This window comes from Mobula birostris, chromosome 16 (assembly GCF_030028105.1).
Source record: "Mobula birostris isolate sMobBir1 chromosome 16, sMobBir1.hap1, whole genome shotgun sequence".
Lineage (NCBI taxonomy): Eukaryota > Metazoa > Chordata > Chondrichthyes > Myliobatiformes > Myliobatidae > Mobula > Mobula birostris.
Window position 1 is genome coordinate 71671824 of NC_092385.1, and position 23949 is coordinate 71695772.

The following is a 23949-nucleotide window of genomic DNA, read 5'->3' on the forward strand; positions in this document are numbered from 1 at the left end:
TTCAGGGAGGTGTTACAGGAGCCTGAAGGCCCACACTCAACACTTTAGGAACAGCTTCTTCCCCTCTGCCATCAGATTTCTGAGCAGTCCATGATCACTACCTCACTAATCCTCTTTTACAGCATTTATTTGTTTGTTTATTTATTTATTTGTAACTTATAGTAATTTGTTTTGACTGCACTATACTGCTGCCACAAAACAACAAGTTTCATGACACACTGTATGTCAATGACAACACACCTGACTCTGGACTATATCTGGGAGTCTATACCTGAAGTGGAATCATCTAGAGTGTTTGTGGAGTTACAGACAATGTAAGAACATTTGATAAGCTGACATTAATTTGGAAGATTTATCAGCTGATGTAAACTATTCCTCAGTAACCCAGCCTAAGTCCATTAACACCTCCTCCCCCACGAGCTCTGTACTCATGGCCTTCCCCTCAAATGGACTTAGGACTTGTTCTATTGAAGTGTATACCTCTGGCCATCGTATGTATGGAATCAGAGTATGAATATGTATTTAGAGGACAGTATTTTGCATTCATAGTCATGTTAAAGTGACAAACTTTCCATAAGCAAGAACTCATGTATCAAATTTCAAAGTACATTTATATCCTTCAGACAACCGCAAGATTTGTCTTCTTGCAGGCAGCTACAACAAAGAAGGAAACACACTGGAACCCATGATAAACCCCACATAACAAAGACATCAATGTGCAAAAAAAGGAAAAAAATTGCAAACAATTACGAAGTAAACAAATAACACAGAGAACATGAACCCATCAACCGCAGAGTCCCTAAAATTGAGTCCACAGTCACAGAGTCAATTCAGTGCTTGGTTCTTCCGCCAGTCCTGCAAAGCTCCAAAGCTGAGCAGCAGAATGTATGAGAGAGAAAGAGAGAGATTGTTTTGCTGGCGTTTAAGAGGACAATAGTATACCTCCTTGGTGCTGTGACTCAATTTCACGATGCTTTAGCAGATTTTATTCAAACAAATCAATATAAAAATTTAGAGGTAATAAATTGAGCTGGAAGCCTGCCAGGAATTTATGGTGTGTATGCTATCTTTTTCATTCTGTGTACAGCATTGTGTTTTGACAGTAATTGTAGCCACCATGACCCCTGTTAAGAGGGAGCATATTTATGCTTTTGTCAGAGAGATTTAAAAAAAATTGTGATTGCACGTTATAAATGAAGACATGGAATGTAAGGATAGTTTAGCGGATAAGTGTTCAGCAAATAATTACATGAGGCAACTTCAAGCTGGAGAGCTGTATAATGTTTTATGCTGGTTTTCACCTGAATAGCCTTCAGTTTACATTCCCCTCTCCTCTTACTCAATATACTTGATTAGAACTGAAAGGTGGGTAATAAAGGAAGTCTGAGAGTGAGGAAAGGTGCGTCCCCTCCTTTTTGCTGTGACTAAACTGTGAAAATAAACACAGAGAATACACTGGATGCCATGGTTTGTTTTGGACAAGTTTGTTTCGTATTTGAACACCAGAGCTAATTCTCAGCTGTAAAAATAAAGAAACTGGGTAATGCCATATATCAAACTCACCTTTCACCCTTGAGACTTGGGATTGAACCTAACCCAGATGGAATGGATGAAAGCCCCTCTATCTCTGTCCCTCTCCCTGCAGGGTGACTCTTACTCCATCCTTCTGTCTAATAGGGTCACCAGAATGACCCTCATTCAGTTCCAGGACTTGAATCTAAAGACCACAATGATGTCTGTCTGCTGCAGAATCAAATGGTATAATGTCCAGACCAAAAAGGCTCCCAATATTATATAAAAATATAAAGAGCAGAATGCAATTCAGGGATTGCTTAATGCAATTGACTTTGCTATTGTTGCCAAACTTAAGACTTTTTATGTAATGTGTAGAGCAGAATTGAGGTTAGAATGTGAAGGAGTTAAGTTCTCCACAAACAGAATCATAATCAGAATTAGATTTATTATCACTGACATGCAATGCATGAAATTCGTTGTTTTGTGGCAACAGTACAGATCAAGACATAAAAAATTAGTATAACTACAAAATAAATAGTGTAAAAGAGAAATAGCGAGGGGTGGGTTCTTAGATTGTTCAGTTTGAGAGTACCACAAAAATCAGATGTGTATAAATCATGAGGCCCTCACAAAGGTGCAACTATTTGAGCCTCTCCCTGATAGTCTCACCTCCAGGTTTATATGTGCAAAACTTATCTATTGAGATAGAGTGTGGAATAGGCCTTCCGGCCCTTTGAGCTGCGTGCCCAGCAACCCCCTACTTAACCCTAGCATAGTCACAAGACTTCTTACACTAACCAATTAACCAATCAACCGATATGTTTTTGAACTGTGGGAGGAAATTGGAGCACCCAGGGAAAACCGATGCATTACCGATGCATTTCACAGGGAGGGCGAACAGACTCCTACAGATGATGCTGGGATTAAATTGTGAACTCTGATTCCCTGGGCTAATCGCTACACTACCATGTTTTCCTGTGATCATTTACCTTTCCTCCAAATGGTATGGTTTCATCCCACATCCCAAAACTCTGCGGCTTGGTTGGTTATTTGAGTATATTCACCTGAACTATTCAATTGCTATCAGACAAGATTGCGCAAGTGACTGGCGGCGACATCCTGCAGACAGATCACAAAGCTACTAGGTACCCTCCTCCTTCTAAACATGCTTCTCCTGAGCTGCACTCAATTGCTGCCTATATTTCCATTTCAAGGATGTATTTTTGAACCGACTAAGTGATTTGGTGCTTTTGCGATTTCCTGGGGGATTTGACGAGGATGAGAGCAATGGCCATTGGTTCCGAATGGCAGAGCACCAACCCGTGGTGGGTCCATTACTCCTCACTGAATAAAGTGTTGAGCAAGATTAAAACTGACAAGGATGAGAGCGGAAAATGAACAAATGCCTTTGTTTGACCAGTCTTCCTCTCACTGCTGCCAGAGGAAGGTGCAGGAGTCTTGGGTCCCAGGCTTGGGTTCAATTCCTCAGCGTGTGGTGGCTGCAGACTCATTTTCAGGGACTCCACAGTTTAATGTTAAATGGCCTTAGTGATGAAAACGCTCCACAGCTGTGAGTCACTTCAGGACTTCTGTAGTTTGTGTTCCATGTGCTTTTGTTTACTCATTTTTACTATTTGTACGACTTGATCGAGGCTCTTTGGTGTGAAACTGGCTCTGGGGCTGTGGCCTGCAGCCTTTGACACAGCACTGAACTGGCTCAGTCGCTATGGCCTGTGACCATTGACACAGCACTGAACTGACTGGCTCAGTCGCTGTGGCCTGTGACTATTGACACAGCATTGAACTGACTGACTCAGTCGCTGTGGCCTGTGACCATTGACACAGCACTGAACTGACTGACTCAGTCGCTGTGGCCTGTGACCATTGACACAACACTGAACTGGCTCAGTCGCTGTGGCCTGTGACCATTGACTTCTGGGCCAGTTTCACTCACCTTGGCGGCTCATGAACGTGGACTCTCCTCTGGGGACTCAGGGGTTTAATGTTCTGTGTGCTATTTGCTCGCTTTTTGTTGCTCATATGATTTTGTTCTTTTTTTCATGCATTGGGTGTTTGATGGTCTTTGTTGTCTAGGATTTTTATTTAAACAAATTTCAAAAATTCAAAGTAAATTTATTATCGAAGTGCATATATGTAACCATATACAACCCCCAGATTAATTTTCTTGTGGACATACTCAATAAATCCACAACTGAATAATTACCATAATAGGATCAACGTAAGACCACATCATCTTAGGTGTTTACCCAATGTGCCAAAGACAAAAAAAACTGCAAATACAAAAAGACAGAAATAATAACAAATAAGTAAACAAACACGCAATAAATATCAAGAACATGAGTTGAAGCGTCCCTGAAAGTGAGTGCAGAGGTTGTGGGAACATCTCAGTAATTAGGCAAGTGAAATTGAGTGATGGTTGAGGTTGAGTACAGGGCTACGGTAGGAAACTTTGTCACATGGTGTGAGCAGAATTATCTGCAGCTTAATGTGAAAAAGACTAAGGAGCTGGTGGTAGACCTGAGGAGAGCTAAGGTACCGGTGACCCCTGTTTCCATCCGGGGGTCAGTGTGGACATGGTGGAAGATTACTAATACCTGGGGATATGAATTGACAATAAACTGGACTGGTCAAAGAACACTGAGACTGTCTACAAGAAGGGTCAGAGCGGTCTCTATTTCCTGAGGAGACTGAGGTCCTTTAACATCTGCCAGATGATGCTGAGGATGTTCTATGAGTCTGTGGTGGCGAGTGCTATCATGTTTGCTGTTGTGTGCTGGGGCAGCAGGCTGAGGGTAGCAGACACCAACAGAATCAACAAACTCATTCATAAGGCCAGTAATGTTGTGGGGTTGGAACTGGACTCTCTCACGGTGGTGTCTGAAAAGAGGATGCTGTCTAAGTTGTATGCCATCTTGGTCAATGTCTCCCATCCACTACATAATGTACTGGGTGGGCACAGGAGTACATTCAGCCAGAGACTCATTCCACCGAGATGCAACACAGAGCGTCATAGGAAGTCATTCCTGCCTGTGGCCATCAAACTTTACAACTCCTCCCTTGGAGGGTCAGACACCCTGAGCCAATAGGCTGGTCCTGGACTTATTTGATAATTTACTGGCATAATTTACATATTACTGTTTAACTATTTATTGTTCTATTACTATTTATTATTTATGGTGCAACTGTAATGAAAACCAATTTCCCCTGGGATCAATAAAGTATGACTATGACTATGACTATGACTAATAACTGTTCCTGAGCCTTGTGGTATAAGTCCTGAAGCTCCTTCCTGATGGCAGCAGTGAAAAGAGAGCATGTCCTGGTTGGTGGGGGTCCTTGATGGTGAAATGGTGCTTCTTTGCTAGTGGCTGCCTGCAGGAGGACAACATTCAGGGTTATATAACTGTATGCATACTTTGAAACTTCGAAAGTTTTTAAGCACCAAAGCAAAGGGATTAGTTGGGAAAACAGAACTGAGGTGTGGCTTTGAATCCCACTGTTAGCCTGAATAGTCGTTAAGTCTGTTCCTCTCCTGTCCCTTATTCTTCATATGGCCTTCCTCTTGGCATTGTGACCAACAGTTGCAGCCGAACTGCGAATTCATTGTACTGCAGCCCAGCCAGTATCATTGAGAACCACATCACAGGCCCCACACCCATAAAGGCATCAGATGAGCTGGGCCTGTGGCTCAGTCCAGGCCACGTTTACCCCAGTGAAGTATGTTGCTCGTATTTTAAAATTAACCTAAATTGCAGGGTTAGAAATCCTGGTTTTTTCAACAAGATGTCCTGCAACAAAGCTCCCATTCATGCCTACAGCCAAAGTAGGTTGCTTTTAAGATTTCATAGCTCTCCTGTTCCCCTGTAATGAGCTCTTTGGTGAAAGTATGATGAATGTAATGCAAGAAATAATAGTTATTATTATCTTTACTATTAACTGCTGTGTAAGGTATGTTTACGCAATTGAAACTTCCTGGCTCTTGGCCTGCAGGGTATTTTCAACCAAGGGTCCACTTTACAGAGGATTTTTGATGGCTTATAGACATGAAACAGGTGAAAGAGTTTCCTAATGACCTCAGAGGGAGGAAGAACTACCATTAGAGCCTCTTTAAAGGGAAACTGACCATCAGAATCTGGTTTAAAGGCAGTAAGTTGGCAGTAGGGATTTCTCTCAGAGGAGCTGAGTATGGGAGGTGGGGGTGTCTGGGTGGGGGAAGAGACTCACTATATGTGCTGCCTGTCTCTCACAGTAACATATCCCCATTACAAAGTGACAATTGGTCCCCACAGTAACACAAGCAGACCTGAGTGACTGGCCCTCTCAGAAACATAGAGCACCCATAAATAGGTAGGTTAACATCTGGAATTACTGCAGTATGACTGACAACTGACCTCACAGTAACACAAAGACACATTGCAAAGAGATTGACTGACCACACAATATTAGGTGACTGACTGACCCTCAGAATAAACATAGCCTATTATTTTGTGATGAACAAACTTCATAGAAATGAAGCAGATGTCTGCAATGTCTGCCCAACAGAAACACAGTGGGTGGTTGGCAGGTTTTTTTTTCTTGAAAGGCAGGCAAGAATATACTGAGAAAGGTCCTATATTTAAGATTCCCAGTCTTATTTTATTAAACAATGCACATTGTAAACACAAAAGATTCTGCAGATGCTGGACGAACAAATGGTCAGGCAGCATCTATGGAGAGGGATAAACAGTCGGCGTTTTGGACCAAAACCCTTCTTCAGGACTGGAAAGGAAGGGAGAAGATGTTAGAAAGACACAAAGTGCACATTGTGTCTAGTGTCAGATGTTTGTAAATTGTGGCAGCACATACAGTACAACTTTCTTAGAATGATTCTCAGGAAATAACATTTTCATGAATCTGTTGGAATAGGCAGTTCACCAGCACAAGTGTGCCCTACGGCCTCTCTCTCTCAGACACTGAATTCTCTTTACGTCCTTCATATACTTCAGTCACTGCTGCCCCAAAGATGAATGCCTGCCTACTCCAATATCCAAAGCACTTCGGATTGCTTTCTACTGCCTGCAACCCTGAAGGAGTCTGTATGTCCTTCCCATAGTTTTCTCCAAGTGCTCTGGTTTTCTCCCACAGTACAAAGACGTAACAGTTAGTAGGTTAATTGTTCATTGTAAATTGTGCTGTGATTAGGTCAAGGTTAAATCAGGGTTGTTTGGGTTTGCGAGGTGATGTGTCTCAAAGGGCCGGAAGGGCCTATTCTGTGCCCTGTGTCTAAGTAAATAAATCCTGGTCATGGTGGCCAATTAATGTTTCCTCTCGAGTCTGTGAGTGGGTGACGCAGCACGAAGATCTGATGGGCTGATAGCTTATAATTTGTCATTTGGTATGGAAGCATCTTATCTTTAAGTACACTGGCCCAGCCAATGGTGACACTTTTATTCTGAGTTCAACCCAACTACAGGACCCCCGTCACCCAGGACATTCCCCCTTCTCATTGTTACCATCAAGCAGGAGGTACAGGAGCCTGAAGACCCACACTCAACATCTCAGGAAATGCTTCTTCCCCTCCGCCATTATATTTCTGAATGGACAATGAATCTATGAACGTTACCTCAGCATATTTCTCCCCTCATTTTGTACTAGTTATTTAATTTAATTTTTAATATATATGTCTTATTGTAATTTATATTTTTTATTATGTATTACAATGTACTGCTACTGCAACACAACAGATTTTGCAACATATGCCAGTGATATTAAACCTGATTCTAAATCAGATTCTGAGGAATCTCTCTGTTACAATCAACTACCTTTTCCTGCAGTTTTCTTTTATAAGTTCAACTATAAATTTTATCAAATTGGAACATAATATAAAAATTAAACACAAATGCTTGACTTTCTATGGTGTTAAATTACATCTGCTTAGCCTTTTTCAGTTAATGCCTCACTAATTCTTTTTTTTTGAGAAGTGTGGTTAAATTTACATGCATAAAGAAGATGACATCTTATGTACTCTGTGATACCAAGCTATCGGTGTATCTGCAGCAGTGAAGCTATTTTCCTTTAGGAATAGACCAGATGCTAATTACAGCAGCTTAATTTTATTCTGTCCCTTTCTTTGATAGGTCAAAGAAGTTTCATTTTAAGGGCAATTTTTGCAGCAATTGTGAAAAGAGATTGTTGAATGAGTACAGTACAATAATATAAAAGGACAGTTTAATCAAGGTGAGACCACTAGAGTACCTTAGATGGCTGCAGGTTTCAGTCTGTCTCCAGGAAGGAACAGTGACTGATCCTGAAGCAGGGTGTTGGCCAGCAAAACGTCAACTATTCATTCGTTTCCATAGATGCTGCCTGACATGCTGAGTTCCTCCAGCATTTTGTGTGTGTGGCTGTGACTGGTGTACAGTTAAGCTTTAGAGGTCTCCACACTTTTTACTGAATCTGTCTGTCCTTCTCTCACCCCGCAGAGCTACAGCATTCAAACACGGCTCGCCACTATACCCTCCTGCAAAACACGACAGACTACCGCATCCTGCTAATGGATGAAGATCATGACCGCATGTACGTGGGCACCAAGGACTACATTGTCTCGTTGGACCTCCACAACATCAACCGGGAACCTTTATTAGTAAGAGGATGCAGTCAGCTCTTCTTGTGCACACTGTGCTCATTAATCACTAACAAAATCTGCAGCTTTGTTTTTGCAAAAATGTCAGGAGAGATACAATACATGCATTCAGCATCATCTAACCCCATAAGATACTAACTTCTGATGTAACCCATCGCTTTTAAATTCTCTACAACAATCATAAAAAAAAATTTATTGCATTTACATCTATTATCCTATGAACACTTTCTATAACTATATATATAACAGTGGATATAACCCTGTATAACCACATAATGCTGTATTTGCAGTATCTACATTTATATCATTATACGAATGATATACATAATAGGGATCCTATTCTGGCTGGCTGCTGGTTACCAGTGGAGTTCCACACGGGCCGGTTTTGGGACCGTTGGTTTTTACGATGTATGTCAATGATTTGGACTATGGGATTAATGGATTTGTGGCTAAATTTGCTGATGATACAAAGGTAGGTGGAGGAGCAGGTAGCGTTGAGGAAACAGAAAGCCATCAGAATGGGAATGGGATGTGGAATTAAAATGTGTGGCCACACATTTTAATTCCACATCCCATTCCCATTCTGACATGTCTATCCACGGCCTCCTCTACCGTAAAGATGAAACCACACTCAGGTTGGAGGAACAACACCTTATATTCCATCTGGGTAGCCTCCAACCTGATAGCATGAACATTGACTTCTCTAACTTCCACTAATGCCCCATCTCCCCCTCATACCCCATCCGTTATTTATTTTTATGCACACATTCTTTCTCTCTCTCTCTCCTTTTTCTCCCTCTGTCCCTCTGACTATACCCCTCGCCCATTCTCTGGTTCCCCCTACCCCCGTCTTTCTCCCCGGACCTCCTGTCCCATGATCCTCTCATATCCCTTTTGCCAATCACCTGTCCAGCTCTTGGCTCCATCTCTCCCCCTCCTGTCTCCTCCTATCATTTTGGATCTCCCCCTCCCCCTCTCACTTTCAAATCTCTTACTAACTCTTCCTTCAGTTAATCCTGACAAAGGGTCTCGGCCTGAAACGTCGACTGTACCTCTTCCTAGAGATGCTGTCTGGCCTGCTGCGTTCACCAGCAACTTTGATGTGTGTTTATTGACATTGGAGATGGTTCAGAGAAGATTCACAAAAATTATTCCAGGAATAAAAGGGTTACCCTATGAGGAACATCTGGCAACTCTTGGGCAGTATTCCCTGGAGTTCAGGAGAATGAGGGGGGATCTCATAGAAACATTCCAAATGTTAAAAGGCTTGAACAGATTAGATATGGCAACGTTATTTCCCATGGTAGGGGAGTCTGGGACAAGAAGGCATGACTTTAGGATTGAAGGACGTCCATTTAGAACAGAGATGCAGAGAAATTACTTTAGTTAGAGGGTGGTAAATCTGTGGAATTTGTTGCCACAAGCAGCTGTGGAGGCCAAGTCATTGGGTGCATTTAAGGCAGAGATAGGTTCTTGATAAGCCAGGGCATCAAAGGGTATGGAGAGAAGGCAGGGCAGTGAGGTGACTGGAAGAATTGGATCAGCCCATGACTGAATGGCGGAGTAGACTCGATGGGCCGAATGGCCTCCTTCTGCTCCTGTATCTTATGGTCTCAGGAACATACAAATACTGTAATAACATTTACAGTGTGAAAAAAGAATGTATTCACAAAGTACAAAGTATATTTATTATCAAAGTGCATATATATCACCATGTATAATCTAGATTCATTTCCTTGCGGGTATTCACAGAAAATACGAGGAAACACAATAGAATCAATGAATGACTGTACCCAACAGGACTGACATACAAGCAGTGTGCAAATACAAGAGAAAATAATAGCAATAATAATAAATAAATTAGCAATAAATATCAATAACATGAGATGAAGAGTTCTTGAAAGAGAGTCCATGGATTGTGGGAACAGTTTAGTGCTGAGGTGAGTGAAAATGAGTGAAGTTATCCTCTCTAGGTCCAGGCCTGATGGTTCAGGGGTAATAACTGCTCCTGAACCTGCTGTTGTGGGTCCTGAGGCTTCTCTCTCACCTTCCCAATGGCAGCAGTAAGAACAGAGCATGACCTGGGTGGGGGGGGGGTGTCATTGATGATGGATGTTGCTTTCCAGAGACAGCGTTATGTGTAGACGTACTCAGTGGTGGAGAGGGCTTTACCCATGATCGACTGGGCCATATCCATTACTTTCTGCAGGCTTTTCCATTCAAGGGCATTGGTGTTTCCATTCCAGGCCGTGATACAGCCAGTCAAAATACTCACCACCACACATCTATAGATGTTTGTCAAAGTTAAGTGGAGTACTCAACGTAGAATAACCCTACATATAGTTCAAAGGCCCCTGTACAGGAGGAAGTTGTATCTGCAGGGCCCCTCTGCTCCTCCCATATACAGTGTTATCTTTGATAAAGGATCACACTCGCTCAGAATCAGAATCAGTTTTATTATCATGACATGTTGTGAAGGTTGTAGTTTTGCAGCAATAGTAATGTGCAATTTGAAATTCATTGCCACATACAGCTGTGGAGGCCAAGTAATTGAGTAAGCTTAAAGGGGAGGTTGATATATCCTTGAATAGTCGGGGTGACAAGGGTTACAGGGAGAAGACATGACAATGGGGTTGAAAGAGATAATAGAACACTGATGATAAATGGTGCAGCTGACTTGATGAGCTGAGTGGCCTAATTCTGCTCCTATGTCTTATGGTCTTATTCTTAATGGCTAAAAAAATTACTTAAGGTAACAATAAGAAATATAAAAAAAAATAGTGCTACAAGAGAGCAAAATTAGTTGAGGTAGTATTTCAAGGTTCATGGACCAGTTCAAAATCTGACGTTGGATGGGAAGAAGCTATTCCTAAAATGTTCTGCATGTGTCTTCAGGCTCTCTTATAGCAGAAATGAGAAGAAGTTATGTCCTGGATGGTGAGGGTGTCATAATGGGGGCACTGGGAGCAGACCCAAATGCAAGACACAGACACTGAAGTACTAGGAACTGGACTAGAGGTAGGGACGAAAGCAAGGGAAGCGGGGAAGAAAGGACGCTGGACATAACACAGGCCCTGGATGAGACAAGGATACAGGGCCTGGGCTAGGACTCGACTAGGATAGCGGAAACAGGACATGGAACTTGGAACTAGGAGCCTGGGCTTGGACTCCGAGCCAGAGACTGGTCAAGGACCTAAAACCTAGGTCTTGGCTTGGGCTCGGACCCCAGATCTAGGTGAAGACATGCCGAGACTTGGGTTCTTCGAGGCTAGAGTACTTCGAGGCTTGGGTATGGACTCCAAACCAGAGACTGGGCAAGGACCCAGAACCTGGGACTTCATTCAGGCTCGGACTCCAGAACTAGGCAAGGGCAAGACGTGGCTACAGGACGAGGAGAGGCAACAGTACTGGATGTGAGACTCCTGGACAGGACAAGGGAACTCCAGCACAGGACGAGGGAACCCTAGCACCGGACTGGGCAAGGTACTCCTGGGCTGGGCAAGACACATGGACAAGACGAGAACACAAAGCCATGGCTTGGACAGGACAAGGTTCTTGGATCGTGGCTAGGACCGGACAGGACCCCAAAGCCTTGACTAGGTCAAGGGAAAGACAGGAACACAGAGCCGAGGTCTCAAGCACGGGAACAAGGAGCATTGGACTTGAGAGACAGGAACATGGAACACAGAGCCAGGACCCCTCCTTGGGAACAGGACATAGGGCCAGGACTCATACACAGAATGATGAACACGACAAGACGGTTCCAACACAAGGCAGCAGCAGACAGCCAGACCTACTTAGCAAAAGCATGGACACAGATGGTTCCTAACACTAGGTAGCAGCAAACAGCCAGACCAACCTAGCAAAACCATGGACACAGAGACAGTTCAAAAAAACGATAGACAGTTCCTTATCTTGCTCTGGCGATTGAACTAGACAGCGGCACAGGCGAGGGTTACAGGCAAGGCAAGGCTTCATACGAGGCAACAGAAGGATACAGACAGGAAAAATCCAGCAGCCAGAGGCTGAATCCTGAAGCTATTTATGAAGCCAGCCCAAACGAGAATCAGCTGCCTCAACAGAAACTGGGGAAAACCGGAAAACTTGGAATAAGGAACCTGGACCAGACCGTGAACCAGAATGCGGATTTCATGGACCGGACCATGACAGAGGTTCTTTAATGATGGATGATGCCTTCTTGAGACACTGCCTTTTGAAGATATTCTTTCATATTCATTAGATGAATCATAGAAATAGGAACAGATGGGAATATTATTTCTCCAGGACTTGCAATAAAGAGGCAAATTTGATACCACTGGTTCCTTTGGCCTAGGCCCTCTCAAGTCCTTTCTATCTTCCCCTAAGAAAAACAAAAACAGCAAAGATCAGAGAACATTACAAGTTTATTTCAATGTTACTCGCTATCCAGGTTTGTTACTCAGTTTAAATCCTGGAACATCTTTACCAGAATTTGGCAGCACCATTACCAGAAGGACAACAGAGGTTTAATAACTACATTTTCTAAGGACAGCCAGGTATAGACCATAATGGTTGGTCTTATCAGCAAGGACCATATCTTGAAAGGTGAATAAATAGGAACATACAACCATAGGAACAGAAGTAAGCCATTTGGCCCATCCAGCAAGCGCCACCATTCCATCATGGCTGATGTATTGTTCCTCTCAAGCCCATTCTCCTGTCTTTTCCTCATAACCTTTAACACCCTGACTAATCAAGAAACTATCAAACTCCACTTTAAATATACTCAATGACTTGACCTCATAGCCACTAGTGGCACTGTATTCTTCAGATTTGCCACTGTCTGGGTAAAGAAATTCCTCCTCATCTCGGTTCTAAATGAATGTTCCTCTATTCTGAGGTTGTGACCTCTGATCTTAGACTCTCCCACTATAGGAAACATCTGCTCCACATCCACTCTACCCACGCATTTCAATATTCAATAGGTTTCAATGGGATCCCTCCTCACTGTTCTAAACTCCAGCGAGTACAGGCCCAGAGTCATCATATGTCAGAGAAATCCTCCCAGTAGTTCACACAACTCGCTTCTAGATGAGTTATCTTACTTATACAGGACTGAGTCGAGAAATTACAGATTCTGAATAGGGGAAGAGGTGAGGACGTGAATGACAGCTTATTTTTTTTCTTATAGAGAATGTTTCCTTAATGTTGTCAAATGGCATTGCAGCTCTGGATCTGCACTGAAGATAAATTACTGCAGTTACTGTATTACTGTAAGAAACAATAATTTAGTGCTCTATAAACCTCCTCAATCCTCTACTCTTGGCCCACTTAACAAGCGAAGGCTGACTTTTTGTGTGAATGGCTTCAGTCTTTTTGAACATGTGACTTACAGAAATAAGGGAATTCCTCTCCAAGTTAAGGACAGAAATATTGGAAAGTTTAGCATCTAATTTGGGGGAATACAAACGTTACCTCTCTGCATGGTACAGTGTGTGTAGATGAACTAGTGCAGGCTTTTTGATGACTCTGTAACGTTTAGAGTTACAGAGTCATGGAGCTATACAGTGCTGAAGTGAGCCAGTCAGCCCACCATGGTCATGATAAACTTTTGCTCATCAGCACTCATCCTTCTAGATCCATACCCTTCCATGTCTTGCCTATTCAAGGCACCCACCTAAGGGGCTCTTAAACATAGTAATTCTTTCCATCTCCACCACCTTCTTTGGCTCTAAATCACTGATATCAACCATTCTCTGTGTAAAAAACTTACTCTTATCTCTCACCATAAAACTATAGCATTTTTTTATTACTCCCACCACTGGGAAACAAAAGATTTTGACTGTCTGCCCCATCTACGACTCTCATACTCTTATCTATATCAGGTCACATCTCAATCTCCTTCACTCCAAGGAAAACAAACTCAATCTGTCCAATCTCTCCCAAAAACTAAAGTCCTCCTGTCAGGCAACTTCCTGATGAATCTTCTCTGCACTCTACCCAGTGCAATCATATCCTTCCTATAGAGTGGTGACCTGAACTGCACACAATTCTCAGTGTCGTCTAGCCATGTCCTTTGTAAAGTGGCAATGTAATATTCCAACTCTTATATTCTGTGCCACAACCAATGAAGACAAGATGCCATATACCCTCTTCACCACTCTATGCTCCTGTGTTGCGACTTGCAGGATAAAATAGACTTGGACCTCTAGGTGTCTCTATTCATCAGTGTTCTTTAGTGCCCTCCCACTTACTTTGTGTGTCCTAACCCTAAGTAACATCCCAAACTGCATCACCTTACATGTGTCAGGATTAAATTCCGTCTGCCAATGTTCCAGCCAATTTTCCAACCCATCTATATCCTGCTGTAGTTTTATATAGGTGGTGGCACTGTAGAGCAGTGGTAGTGTAATGCTATTACAACCAGTGACCCTGGCTACAATTCCACCTCTATCTGAAGGAGTTTATACATTCTCCCAGTCACCATGTGGATTTCTTCCAGGTGGTCCAGCTTCATCCCATACTCCGAAGATGTACAGGTTAGTAGGTTAATTGGTCAGTTGGGGTGTAATAGGGCAGTGTGGGTTTGTTGGGCTGGAAAGCCCTATTACTGTGCTGTATTTCTAAATAAAAAATAAATAAAATAATCTTCTTTGCTGTCCATAACACCACAAGTTCTCATTTCATCTGCAAGGGACTAATCATACCTCCTACATTCACATTTAAATCACTTCTATGTACCGTGAATAGCAAAGGTCCCAGCACCAGTCATTGTGGTACACTATTAGTCATTATCTCTCAATCAAAAAATAATCAATGCACCATCACCTTCTGCCTACTATGAGCAAGCTAATTTTTGATTCAATTCATCACTCACCTGGGTTCCCATCAGACTACCAAGCACGATGTCATCAAGTGATTTATTGAGATCCATATGGACAATATCTACTGCCCTACTTTCATCAGTTGTTTTCATTGCCTCTATTCTTACTGCAGGTATAACCATAGAAAGATCCATTAATGTGGCACTTAAACAATACCCAGGCTGAGTAGCCAAACCTATGAAGAAAAACTCAGAACTGTGTATTTTAACTCATTTGATTAGTAAAGTTTCATGGTTTGAAAATCATGATATTGAGGATATCATCATTGTGTGCCATATCTTGTGACATGGACAATCATGGTCCTTCAATGAGCAAGACTATTCTTGGCAAATTTTTATGCAGAAATGATTTGCCATTGCCTTCTACTGGGCAGTGTCTTTACAAGACTGGTGACCACAGCCATTATCAACACTCTTCAGAGATTGTATGCCTGGTGTCAATGTTCACGTACCATGACTTGTGATATGACCAACCACCAGCTGCTGCCGTGGCTTCACTTAATCCTGAACGGGGGCTAAACCTTACCCAAGGGTGCCCTGCAGGCTATCAGAGTGAGGAAGTGCCTTACACCTCCTTTGGTAGAGACATATCTCCACCCTGCTACCCAGGATATACAGTGTATGATCAAGGACCCAGATACAATCTCCCACTCATCTACCATAGTGACAGTGGGGGAGTTATTGAAAATCATTCTCAGTGTATCCACAACTTGTCAACATGGGGTCCAGGGTGTCAAGAAATGTAGCGGGGGCTTGACCGAGATACAGAGCAGTGCAGATGATTTAGCAGTTTAATAACATACTGCAAAATAACAAGTCATAAGGGGAACAAAACAAGAGAAGATGGATATTAATATAACAAGGCAACAAGGTAACTGAAGGCTAGGGGCTAATGATTGAGGCAGACTGGTTCATATGAGTGAACAACGACTGTGGCGGAGAGCTGGGTTGTAATAGGCTGCAGGTGATGAATTGGAAACGAGTGGCAGATGACTCCTGTTGACTGAGTGGAGACAGGAGATGTCTGGCTTTGCATGCCTGACAAATGGTGATATGTGATCATTATCAGCGTGTGAAAGTTATGGCATCATGATGAAGTGGGACCAATAACATACTGCAAATCCTGTCAGAGAACATTGGAGTATTGCCACAGTGTGAGCTTTTCACACAATGTATTAACACACAGTGTGAGCATTTTTGGGAGAACCTTATCACACCATGTGTGCACAAACGCAAGTTGTAAGCATAGAGCCTTTTGAAGCTTCTCTGTTGGTTGACATCGACTATGGATGTTGCCTCCTTGCTGTCTATGTGATACTCAAGCCAGTATGCAAGCCAGGGCAGTGCAATATGGAGAGCAAGCTGTTACCCGTGCAGCAGACTTCCTCTCTCCACACAGCCAATGAATCCACAGGAACGTCAGAGACCGATACAGTTTGGCACCAGCAGCGTCACAGGAGTTGCCAGTCAGCGTTGGTTACCATAGGGACTCTGGCTTCAGAACTTTCTTCGGGATTTACTCTCAAAGCCTTCCCCATGAGTGCATACAGTCGCAAGGCAAGGGAGCTTTGACGTCAGAGTTTTCCTTCCTCTCAATAAAGCTGCCAACCATGGCTGATGAGCCCCAAGTGTCTGTAGCGACAGGCTTTAAGGTACCAGTACATGTCTTTGCCCCTTCTCTTGTCAGTAGAAATGCTTTCACTGGGCTTAGTAGCTCTCACTACTCCCTGAGTACAAAACTTACCTCTAACATCCCCCCCATACTTTCCTCCAATCAGCTTAAAATTATAACCGCTTGTATTAGCCATTTTCACATTGGGAAGATGTCTCTGGCTTTCCACTCAATCAATCTATGCCTCTTATCATTTTGTATACCTGTATCAAGTTGTCTCTTATCATCCTTCACTCCAAACAGAAAACCCTTAGCTCGCTCAACGTGCCCTCAAATCACAGTCTATTAGTTATTATGCTGTGAGCATGTTATTATAAGATATGAGCATTACTGCAGTGTTAACTATCACACTGTATATTATCATAACTCAAGGATTACCACACAGTGTTTGAATTATTACAAGATGTGAGAAATTGTTGCAAAGACAAGAGATTCTGCAGATGCTAAAAATCTTGAGAAGCACACATAAGGTGCAAGAGGAACTCAGTAGGTTAGGCAGCATCTATGGAGAGGACTAATCAATTGACGTTTCGGGTTGAGACTCTTCATCAGGATTGGAAAGAAGCCAGAAAATGAGTCTCAAGGTTGTACATGGTAACATATATGTACTTTGATAATAAATTTGCTTTGAACTTTGAATAAAAATGTGGCGGAGGAAGGAAGGAGCACAAAATGGCAGGTGATAGATGATACTAAGTGAGGGGAGGTTGGGTCAGTTGAAGTGAGAAGCTGGGAGGTGACGGGTGAAAATAGTAAAGAAGTGAAGAAGGAATCTGATAGTAGAGGGCAGTGGACCACGGGAAAAAGAGAAGGAGGAGAGGCACTAGAGAGAGGTGATGGGTAGGTGAGAAGAAAAGGGGTAGAAGGAGTGCCAGAATGTGGAATAGGTACACCCACAGTGCTGTTATTGCATAGTGTGAATGTTATCACAATACATCTGTTATCGCAAGCTATGAGCAATATTACACATGTATCATCATACTGTCTGAACATTGTGAGTGTAATGACAATGCTTGAGCATAGAAGACAGTGTTAGCATTATCACAAGCTGTGGGCTTGTTCACACAATGTAGACCCAGGACTACAACTGATTCATTGTCTTCCTGACCAACAAACCACAATCAGTAAGGATAGACAGCAACACCATTATCCCAAACACCATTCATTGTTTGTAAACGTTTTTTTATGTATGGTTTGTCATATTGTAAGTCTTTATGTTCCTGTAAATGCTTGTAAGGAAATGAATCTGACTGTAGTGTATGGTAGCATATACATACTTTCATAATTTACACTGAACTTTCAACCTTGTCTAAGAATCATTCTAAGACTCAATATTAAAGTCAAAATAAATTTACCATCGAAGTGTATAAATGTCACTACCCTAAGATTCACTGTCTTGCAGGTATTCACAAGAAACTAAGGAAGTACAATACAATTTATTAAAAATCTATACACAAAGACTCATAAACAACTAATGTGGAAATGAAAACAAATTTTGCAAATAAACACATTCACACACACTCACCCACTCACACACACATACACACATATGTGCTCTTACACACAGAGATTTACACAGTCACACTCACAGTCACACATACTTGTACACACACTCACACGCACACAGACACACACACATGCACATATACACACACTCACCACACAAACACACACTCACACATACAAACACATACATACTCTCACACACACTCACACTCACACTTTCCTACACATACATACTCACAAACTCACTCTCACACATGCCCACACACTCACTCTCACATACATACATACATACATACTCACTGACACACATACACACTCATACACAATCTCTCTCTCTCACACACACACACACACACGAGAACATGAGTTGTAGCGTCTGGTCATGGAACCAGTTCAGAGCTGAGGTGAGTGAAGTTATTGTGCAGTTCAGGAATCTGATGGTTGTAGGGTAAATGCATGTATTGAAAAAGTAGGATTATGGAAAGACATTGGGGAATGTAAATAGAGCACTGGTGAGGAATGAGCGGTGACCAGTGCAGACATGCTGCTCCTTGTATCTGATAATATCTGTAGTTTTTTCAATAAAGACTAAACTAATATTCCAATTTCTTTCTTTCTTTCAGATTCACTGGTCTGTCAGTCAGCAGCGACGAAATGAGTGTATTCTTTCTGGTAAAGATCAAAACGTAAGTGCTTGCCCTATCTGACCTCCCTTTGCCTGAAGTTGTACAAGAATGTTTGCCATTCACACAATCACAAAAAGCAGTTAGACTGTGTTTATCACATCTTTAGGGGTCCTAGCCTTCAATTTGTCTTTCAAGTACAGGGACTATTGTTAAAGAACATAACCATGTGCAAACAGGTAAGGTGCCATGACAGAAAATGTTGATCTGCTGTATTGGAATTGATGATCGGGTTACCTGAACGTTCTCCTCAAGAGCAAAAGAACAAAGTAAGTTTTTAAATAAAAGAGAGAGGGAGAGTTCTCTTTTCTATAGATGCTGCCTGGTCTGCTGAGTTCCTCCAGAATTTTGTGTGTATTACAAGTTTTTAAATACCTTCCCCAAGCATCTTGAAATGAAAGGTTACGTGATCTAACATTATCTGTCTTCTGTCGCACAACTAACACTGTAGCTCAGTCTGCTTCTGAAAATTTGCTTATATTCCTTTCAGTGAAGCAGATTTTCAGATGTAGGTTTGAAGACACACTTGCAATTAGATCACACAATTAGTGAACATAGTCAAAAGAGAATTTTTACCCTCAGGAACCAATCATTGCTGCACTGAATTCTCTTCCTCATTCATGAGTCCAGGAGCTTTCATGGGTTGGACTTTGAGACCTCAACTCCTGTGATACAAAAACTAGAATCATACCAAACTGGCACCTTTAAGAATTTCTTTAGCAAGTCCGAAGCAAGCCCTGTGTCATGACCATATTTCATTAAATCACAAGTATTAAACAGCAATATTGCTTCAATAAACTATAACAAGCAGCAGTATATCATATACTCAAGAGATTCTGCGGATCAACACACACAAAATGCTGGGGGATCTCCAAAATATTTTGGATTTCCAGCATCTGCCAAATTTCTTGTGTTTGGATTCTGCAGATATTGGAAATCCAGAGAAATATACACAAACTGCTGGAGGAACTCAGTAGGTCAGGCAGTATCTATGAAAATGAATAAACAGTCGACAATGTTTTGGGCTGAGACCCTTCTTCATGACTGGAAAGGAAGGTGGAAGGTGCCAGTGTAAGGAGGTGTGGGGAGGAAAGAAGTGCAAGCTAGAAGGTGATAGGTGAAGCCAGGTGGGTGGGGGAGGGGGATTGAAGTAAGAAGCTTGGAAGTGATAGGAGGAAATGACAAAGGGCCGAAGAAGAGGAGAGTAGACATCTAAAAGACATCTTGATAAGTACAAATAATTGTATAGGATATGTACAGGTTATCAAGGTTCTCTCATTGCATTCATGAATGTTTCCAGATTTACAAAAATTGTTTCTGTTGGCTGGAAATAAATATTTATTTTCTCTCTAGCAAAGTAGTAGTTTATTATGAATTAAGACAGGGAAGCTGAAGAATGGATTCAGACTTGGTGTTTATGCATGGGAAAGTTTGTAGAGCCATCTTCAGCCAGTCATCTGTGCACACATGATATCACCTGGTAAATTCAATTGCCTGTCAGCCAGTCACACTCCTCAGCCGTAAGGTGTACTTATGTAGATCAGTTTATGAGGTAAAATGTCGCAAGGCGTCTCACAGGAGCAAAGGCAAAAATCAATGCCAAGCCCAGTAAGGAAACCAAAGGGTGTCAAAAAACAAAAGAGCATTGTTTTAAAGGGAAAGAAAGAAGTTTTAAAGATTTAACTTCCAGTAATTTTGCCCCCCTTCCCTCTTCTTCCATTCTTCACTCTGGTTTCCCCTTATTACCTCTTCTCCACTCCTGCCTATCATCTCCGCCCTGGTGTTCCTCCCTCCCTTTCTCCTATGGTCTACTTTCTTTTCCTATCAGATTCCACCTTCTTCAGCTCTTTACTTTTTCCACCTTTCACCTCTTAGTTTCTTTCTAACTTCATTTCCCCACCCACCTGGCTTCATTTATCACCTTTTAACTTGTACCTTTTCCCCTCCCCACACCTTACTTTCCCAGCTTTCCAGTCTTGATGAAGAGTCTCTGCCTGAAATGCCACTATTTATTCTTCTCTATAGATGCTCCCTGACCTGCTGAGTTCCTCCAACATTTTGAGTGGGTTATTTTGTATTTAAAGGGAATGTAAGAGGAATGTATTTTAAATGGCAACAATGTGATGCTAGAGGAAGTGGTGTATTGAATAAAATCACTAGCTTTAAGTGGCATTTAGGACATAGGACATAGAAGAGTACAGACGTAACACAGGCAAATTTGTTAACTGCGTAAGAGAAAACCGGTTGACACAGAGCCATGTCAATTTTGGCCCAAAAAGCTTTGCCACTGCACCGGCTAATTATGGTGTTCTTACATCATGGCTGCAGCTGATCTGTCATCTTATAGAGTTAAGAACCTGGAATAACTTCTGGTCAGAGACCAGTTGCCAGTGATTGTGTGTCAGACAATCCAGTGCCCCAGAGGATTGTGGTACTCTTCTCCATCTTGCTGTGGTTCAAGTTCACTGAGGTGAGGAGTAGCATTGATACTCAGATTACCTCTAATCCAGAAAACTGTGGAGATATAGTCATTGAGTATCATAAAGCCTGAGACATTTTCAATAAATGGTATTTGGGCAGGAGAATGTAGTAAAGTCTGGCATCATAAACAAAAGGGATTCTGCAGATGCTGGAAATCCGGAGTAACACATACAAAATGCTGTAGGAACTCAGCAGAACAGGCAGCACCTATGAGAAGGAATGAACAGTCGTCGTTTTGGGTCTTGGCCCAAAACGTCGACTGTTCATTTCTTCCATAGAGGCAGCCTGCCTAGGATCAGTCAGAATCTTGTTAAATGCTGAAGGTTCTGAAAATGACCTTCTGCTCGTATTTCTTATGTTCTTCTACAATGCTCCACTTCTCGGGTAACACAGCTCTCTGCGGCTCACCACCATGGAGAGGTTCAGTGCAAAAACAAAGAAAGCTTTAACCGTTGGAACTGGTCCATGCACTCTCATGTCTCCTCCCCTCCATACACTCATCCCTCAAGACTAACAGAGCTGACAAGTAGCTTGCAGGAAAAATAACCAAACCTGTAACTTGAACCACTGAGAATTTTTCAAAATCAGACATTTACATCCTGAGTTTTTGTTATTAATAGCTAGTTTTGCTACAATTGACGGAGGCACAATGTATTACCCAGTTAATCATTTATATATGCTTTGTTAGCACTTAATATGTTCCTTGCAGTGTGACTATTGCTGACAAAGTGAAGAATGGTATTTGGCAACCAGAAAAATATTATCTATATTTATGATCAGGGTGCAAGTTGATGAGACTAGGCAGTTTAAATGGTTCAGCATGGACTAGATGGGCCAAAGGGCCTGCTTCGGGTACTTTTCTATGATTCTATAACTCAGCCAGTCAAGCAGCATCAGTGGAAAGGAAAACTAAATGAAAATTTGAGTCAATGAAGGATGATGGAGTTGAAGTACTCACTACTTTCTCCTTCCACCAGTGCTGCTTCATTGGCTTCAATCTTCCAGCTTTGTTTCAGAATCCAGCATCTGCAATTTTATTTCTTTTCCATTGATGAATTTGACATTATAGATCATGTTTCAGAAACTGAGGCTCAAGGGATTGGTCTTTTCACAACCAGCATCGCTTTCTCCATCCTGCCCTCAATACTAATTCATAAATTGGTAAATTAGTTTAATTTACTAATTTAAATTAGATGCCATCTCATTGGCTCTTTGCTCAACCTCAGAAGATCTGGATAGCAAAGATGCATTCATCTGGACATTCTTTTATTGACTACAGCTTGGCATTCAATACCACTATCCCCTCAAAACTAATCAATAAGCATCAAGACCTTGGCCTCAATACCTCATTGTGCAATTGGATACTCGATTTCCTTACTTGCAGACCCCAGTCAGTTCAGATTGGCAACGACATCTCCTCTACTCTCTCCATCAGCACAGGTGTACCACAAGTCTGTGTGCCTAGTCCCCTGCTCTACTCACTTTACACTTATGATTGTGTGGCTAAGCACAGCTCCAATGTCATATTTAAGTTTGCTGACAATACCACTGACGTTGGCCAGATCAAAGATGCTGATGAATCAGGGAGATTGTCAGCAAGACTAAGCAACAGATTATTGACTTCAGGAGGAGGAAACAACAGGTCCACAGGCAAGTCCTCGTCTGGGGAACCACAGGTGGAGAGTGTCAGCAACTTTAAATTCCTTGCTATTATCAATTCAGAGGACCTGTCCTGGGCCCTGCATGTCGGTGCAATTAGGAGGAAGTCACAGCAGAGTCTCTACTTTCTTAGAAGTTTGCGAAGACTCTGTATGACATCTAATACTTTACAGTACCAACATCTATAGATGTGTAGTGGAGAGTATATTGACTGGTTGCATCACAGCCTTGTATGGAAGCATCAACAAAATGGAAATCCTATAAAAAATAGTGGATACAGCACAGTCCATTGTAGGAAGAGGCCCTCCACACCATTGAGCATGTCTATGAGGAGCTCTGTTGCAGGAAAACAGCATCCGTCATCAAAGGTCCCCACCACCCAATTCATACTCTCTTCTCACTGCTGCCATCAGGAAGATACAGGAGCCTCAGGACTCACACCTCCAGGTTCAAGAACAATTATTACCCCTCAACCATTAGGTTCTTAAATCAGTGGGGATAACTTCCTTCAATTTCATTCGCCCCATCACTGAAATGTTCCCACAATCTGTGGACTCACTTTCAAGGACTCTTCATCTTATGTTCTTGATATTATTGTTTATTTATTTACTACTTTTTTCTCTTTTGTATTTGCACAGTTTGCTGCAAATTGGTTGTTTGTCCATCCTTTTGGGCGCAGTCGTTCACTGATTCTATTATGGTTCTTGGATTTATTGTGTATGCCAGCAAGAAAACAAATCTCAGGGTTGTATATGATGACATTTACATACTTTGATAATAAATTTACTTTGATTTTTGAACTTTATTTTCATATGTAGTGAGGTACGGTAAAAATGTTTTGCATTCCATCCACACATACTGTATCAATTCATTACAAGGGTAAACTCTTTAACAACAGTTAAAAGAATAACTGCACAGAATAAGTTGT

At 42.0% G+C, this 23949-nt stretch overlaps 1 protein-coding gene across 1 annotated transcript in view; it reads left to right on the forward strand.

Annotated features, from left to right (window-relative positions):
- The window catches only part of sema3fb (sema domain, immunoglobulin domain (Ig), short basic domain, secreted, (semaphorin) 3Fb), a 322410-nt gene that overhangs the window by 188730 nt on the left and 109731 nt on the right, over positions 1–23949 (forward strand). Inside the window, exons 3-4 of the mRNA XM_072280824.1 lie at positions 7998–8158; positions 18822–18884. Of these exons, the coding sequence (XP_072136925.1) occupies positions 7998–8158; positions 18822–18884 (224 nt within the window). The remainder of the gene's footprint in view (positions 1–7997; positions 8159–18821; positions 18885–23949) is intronic.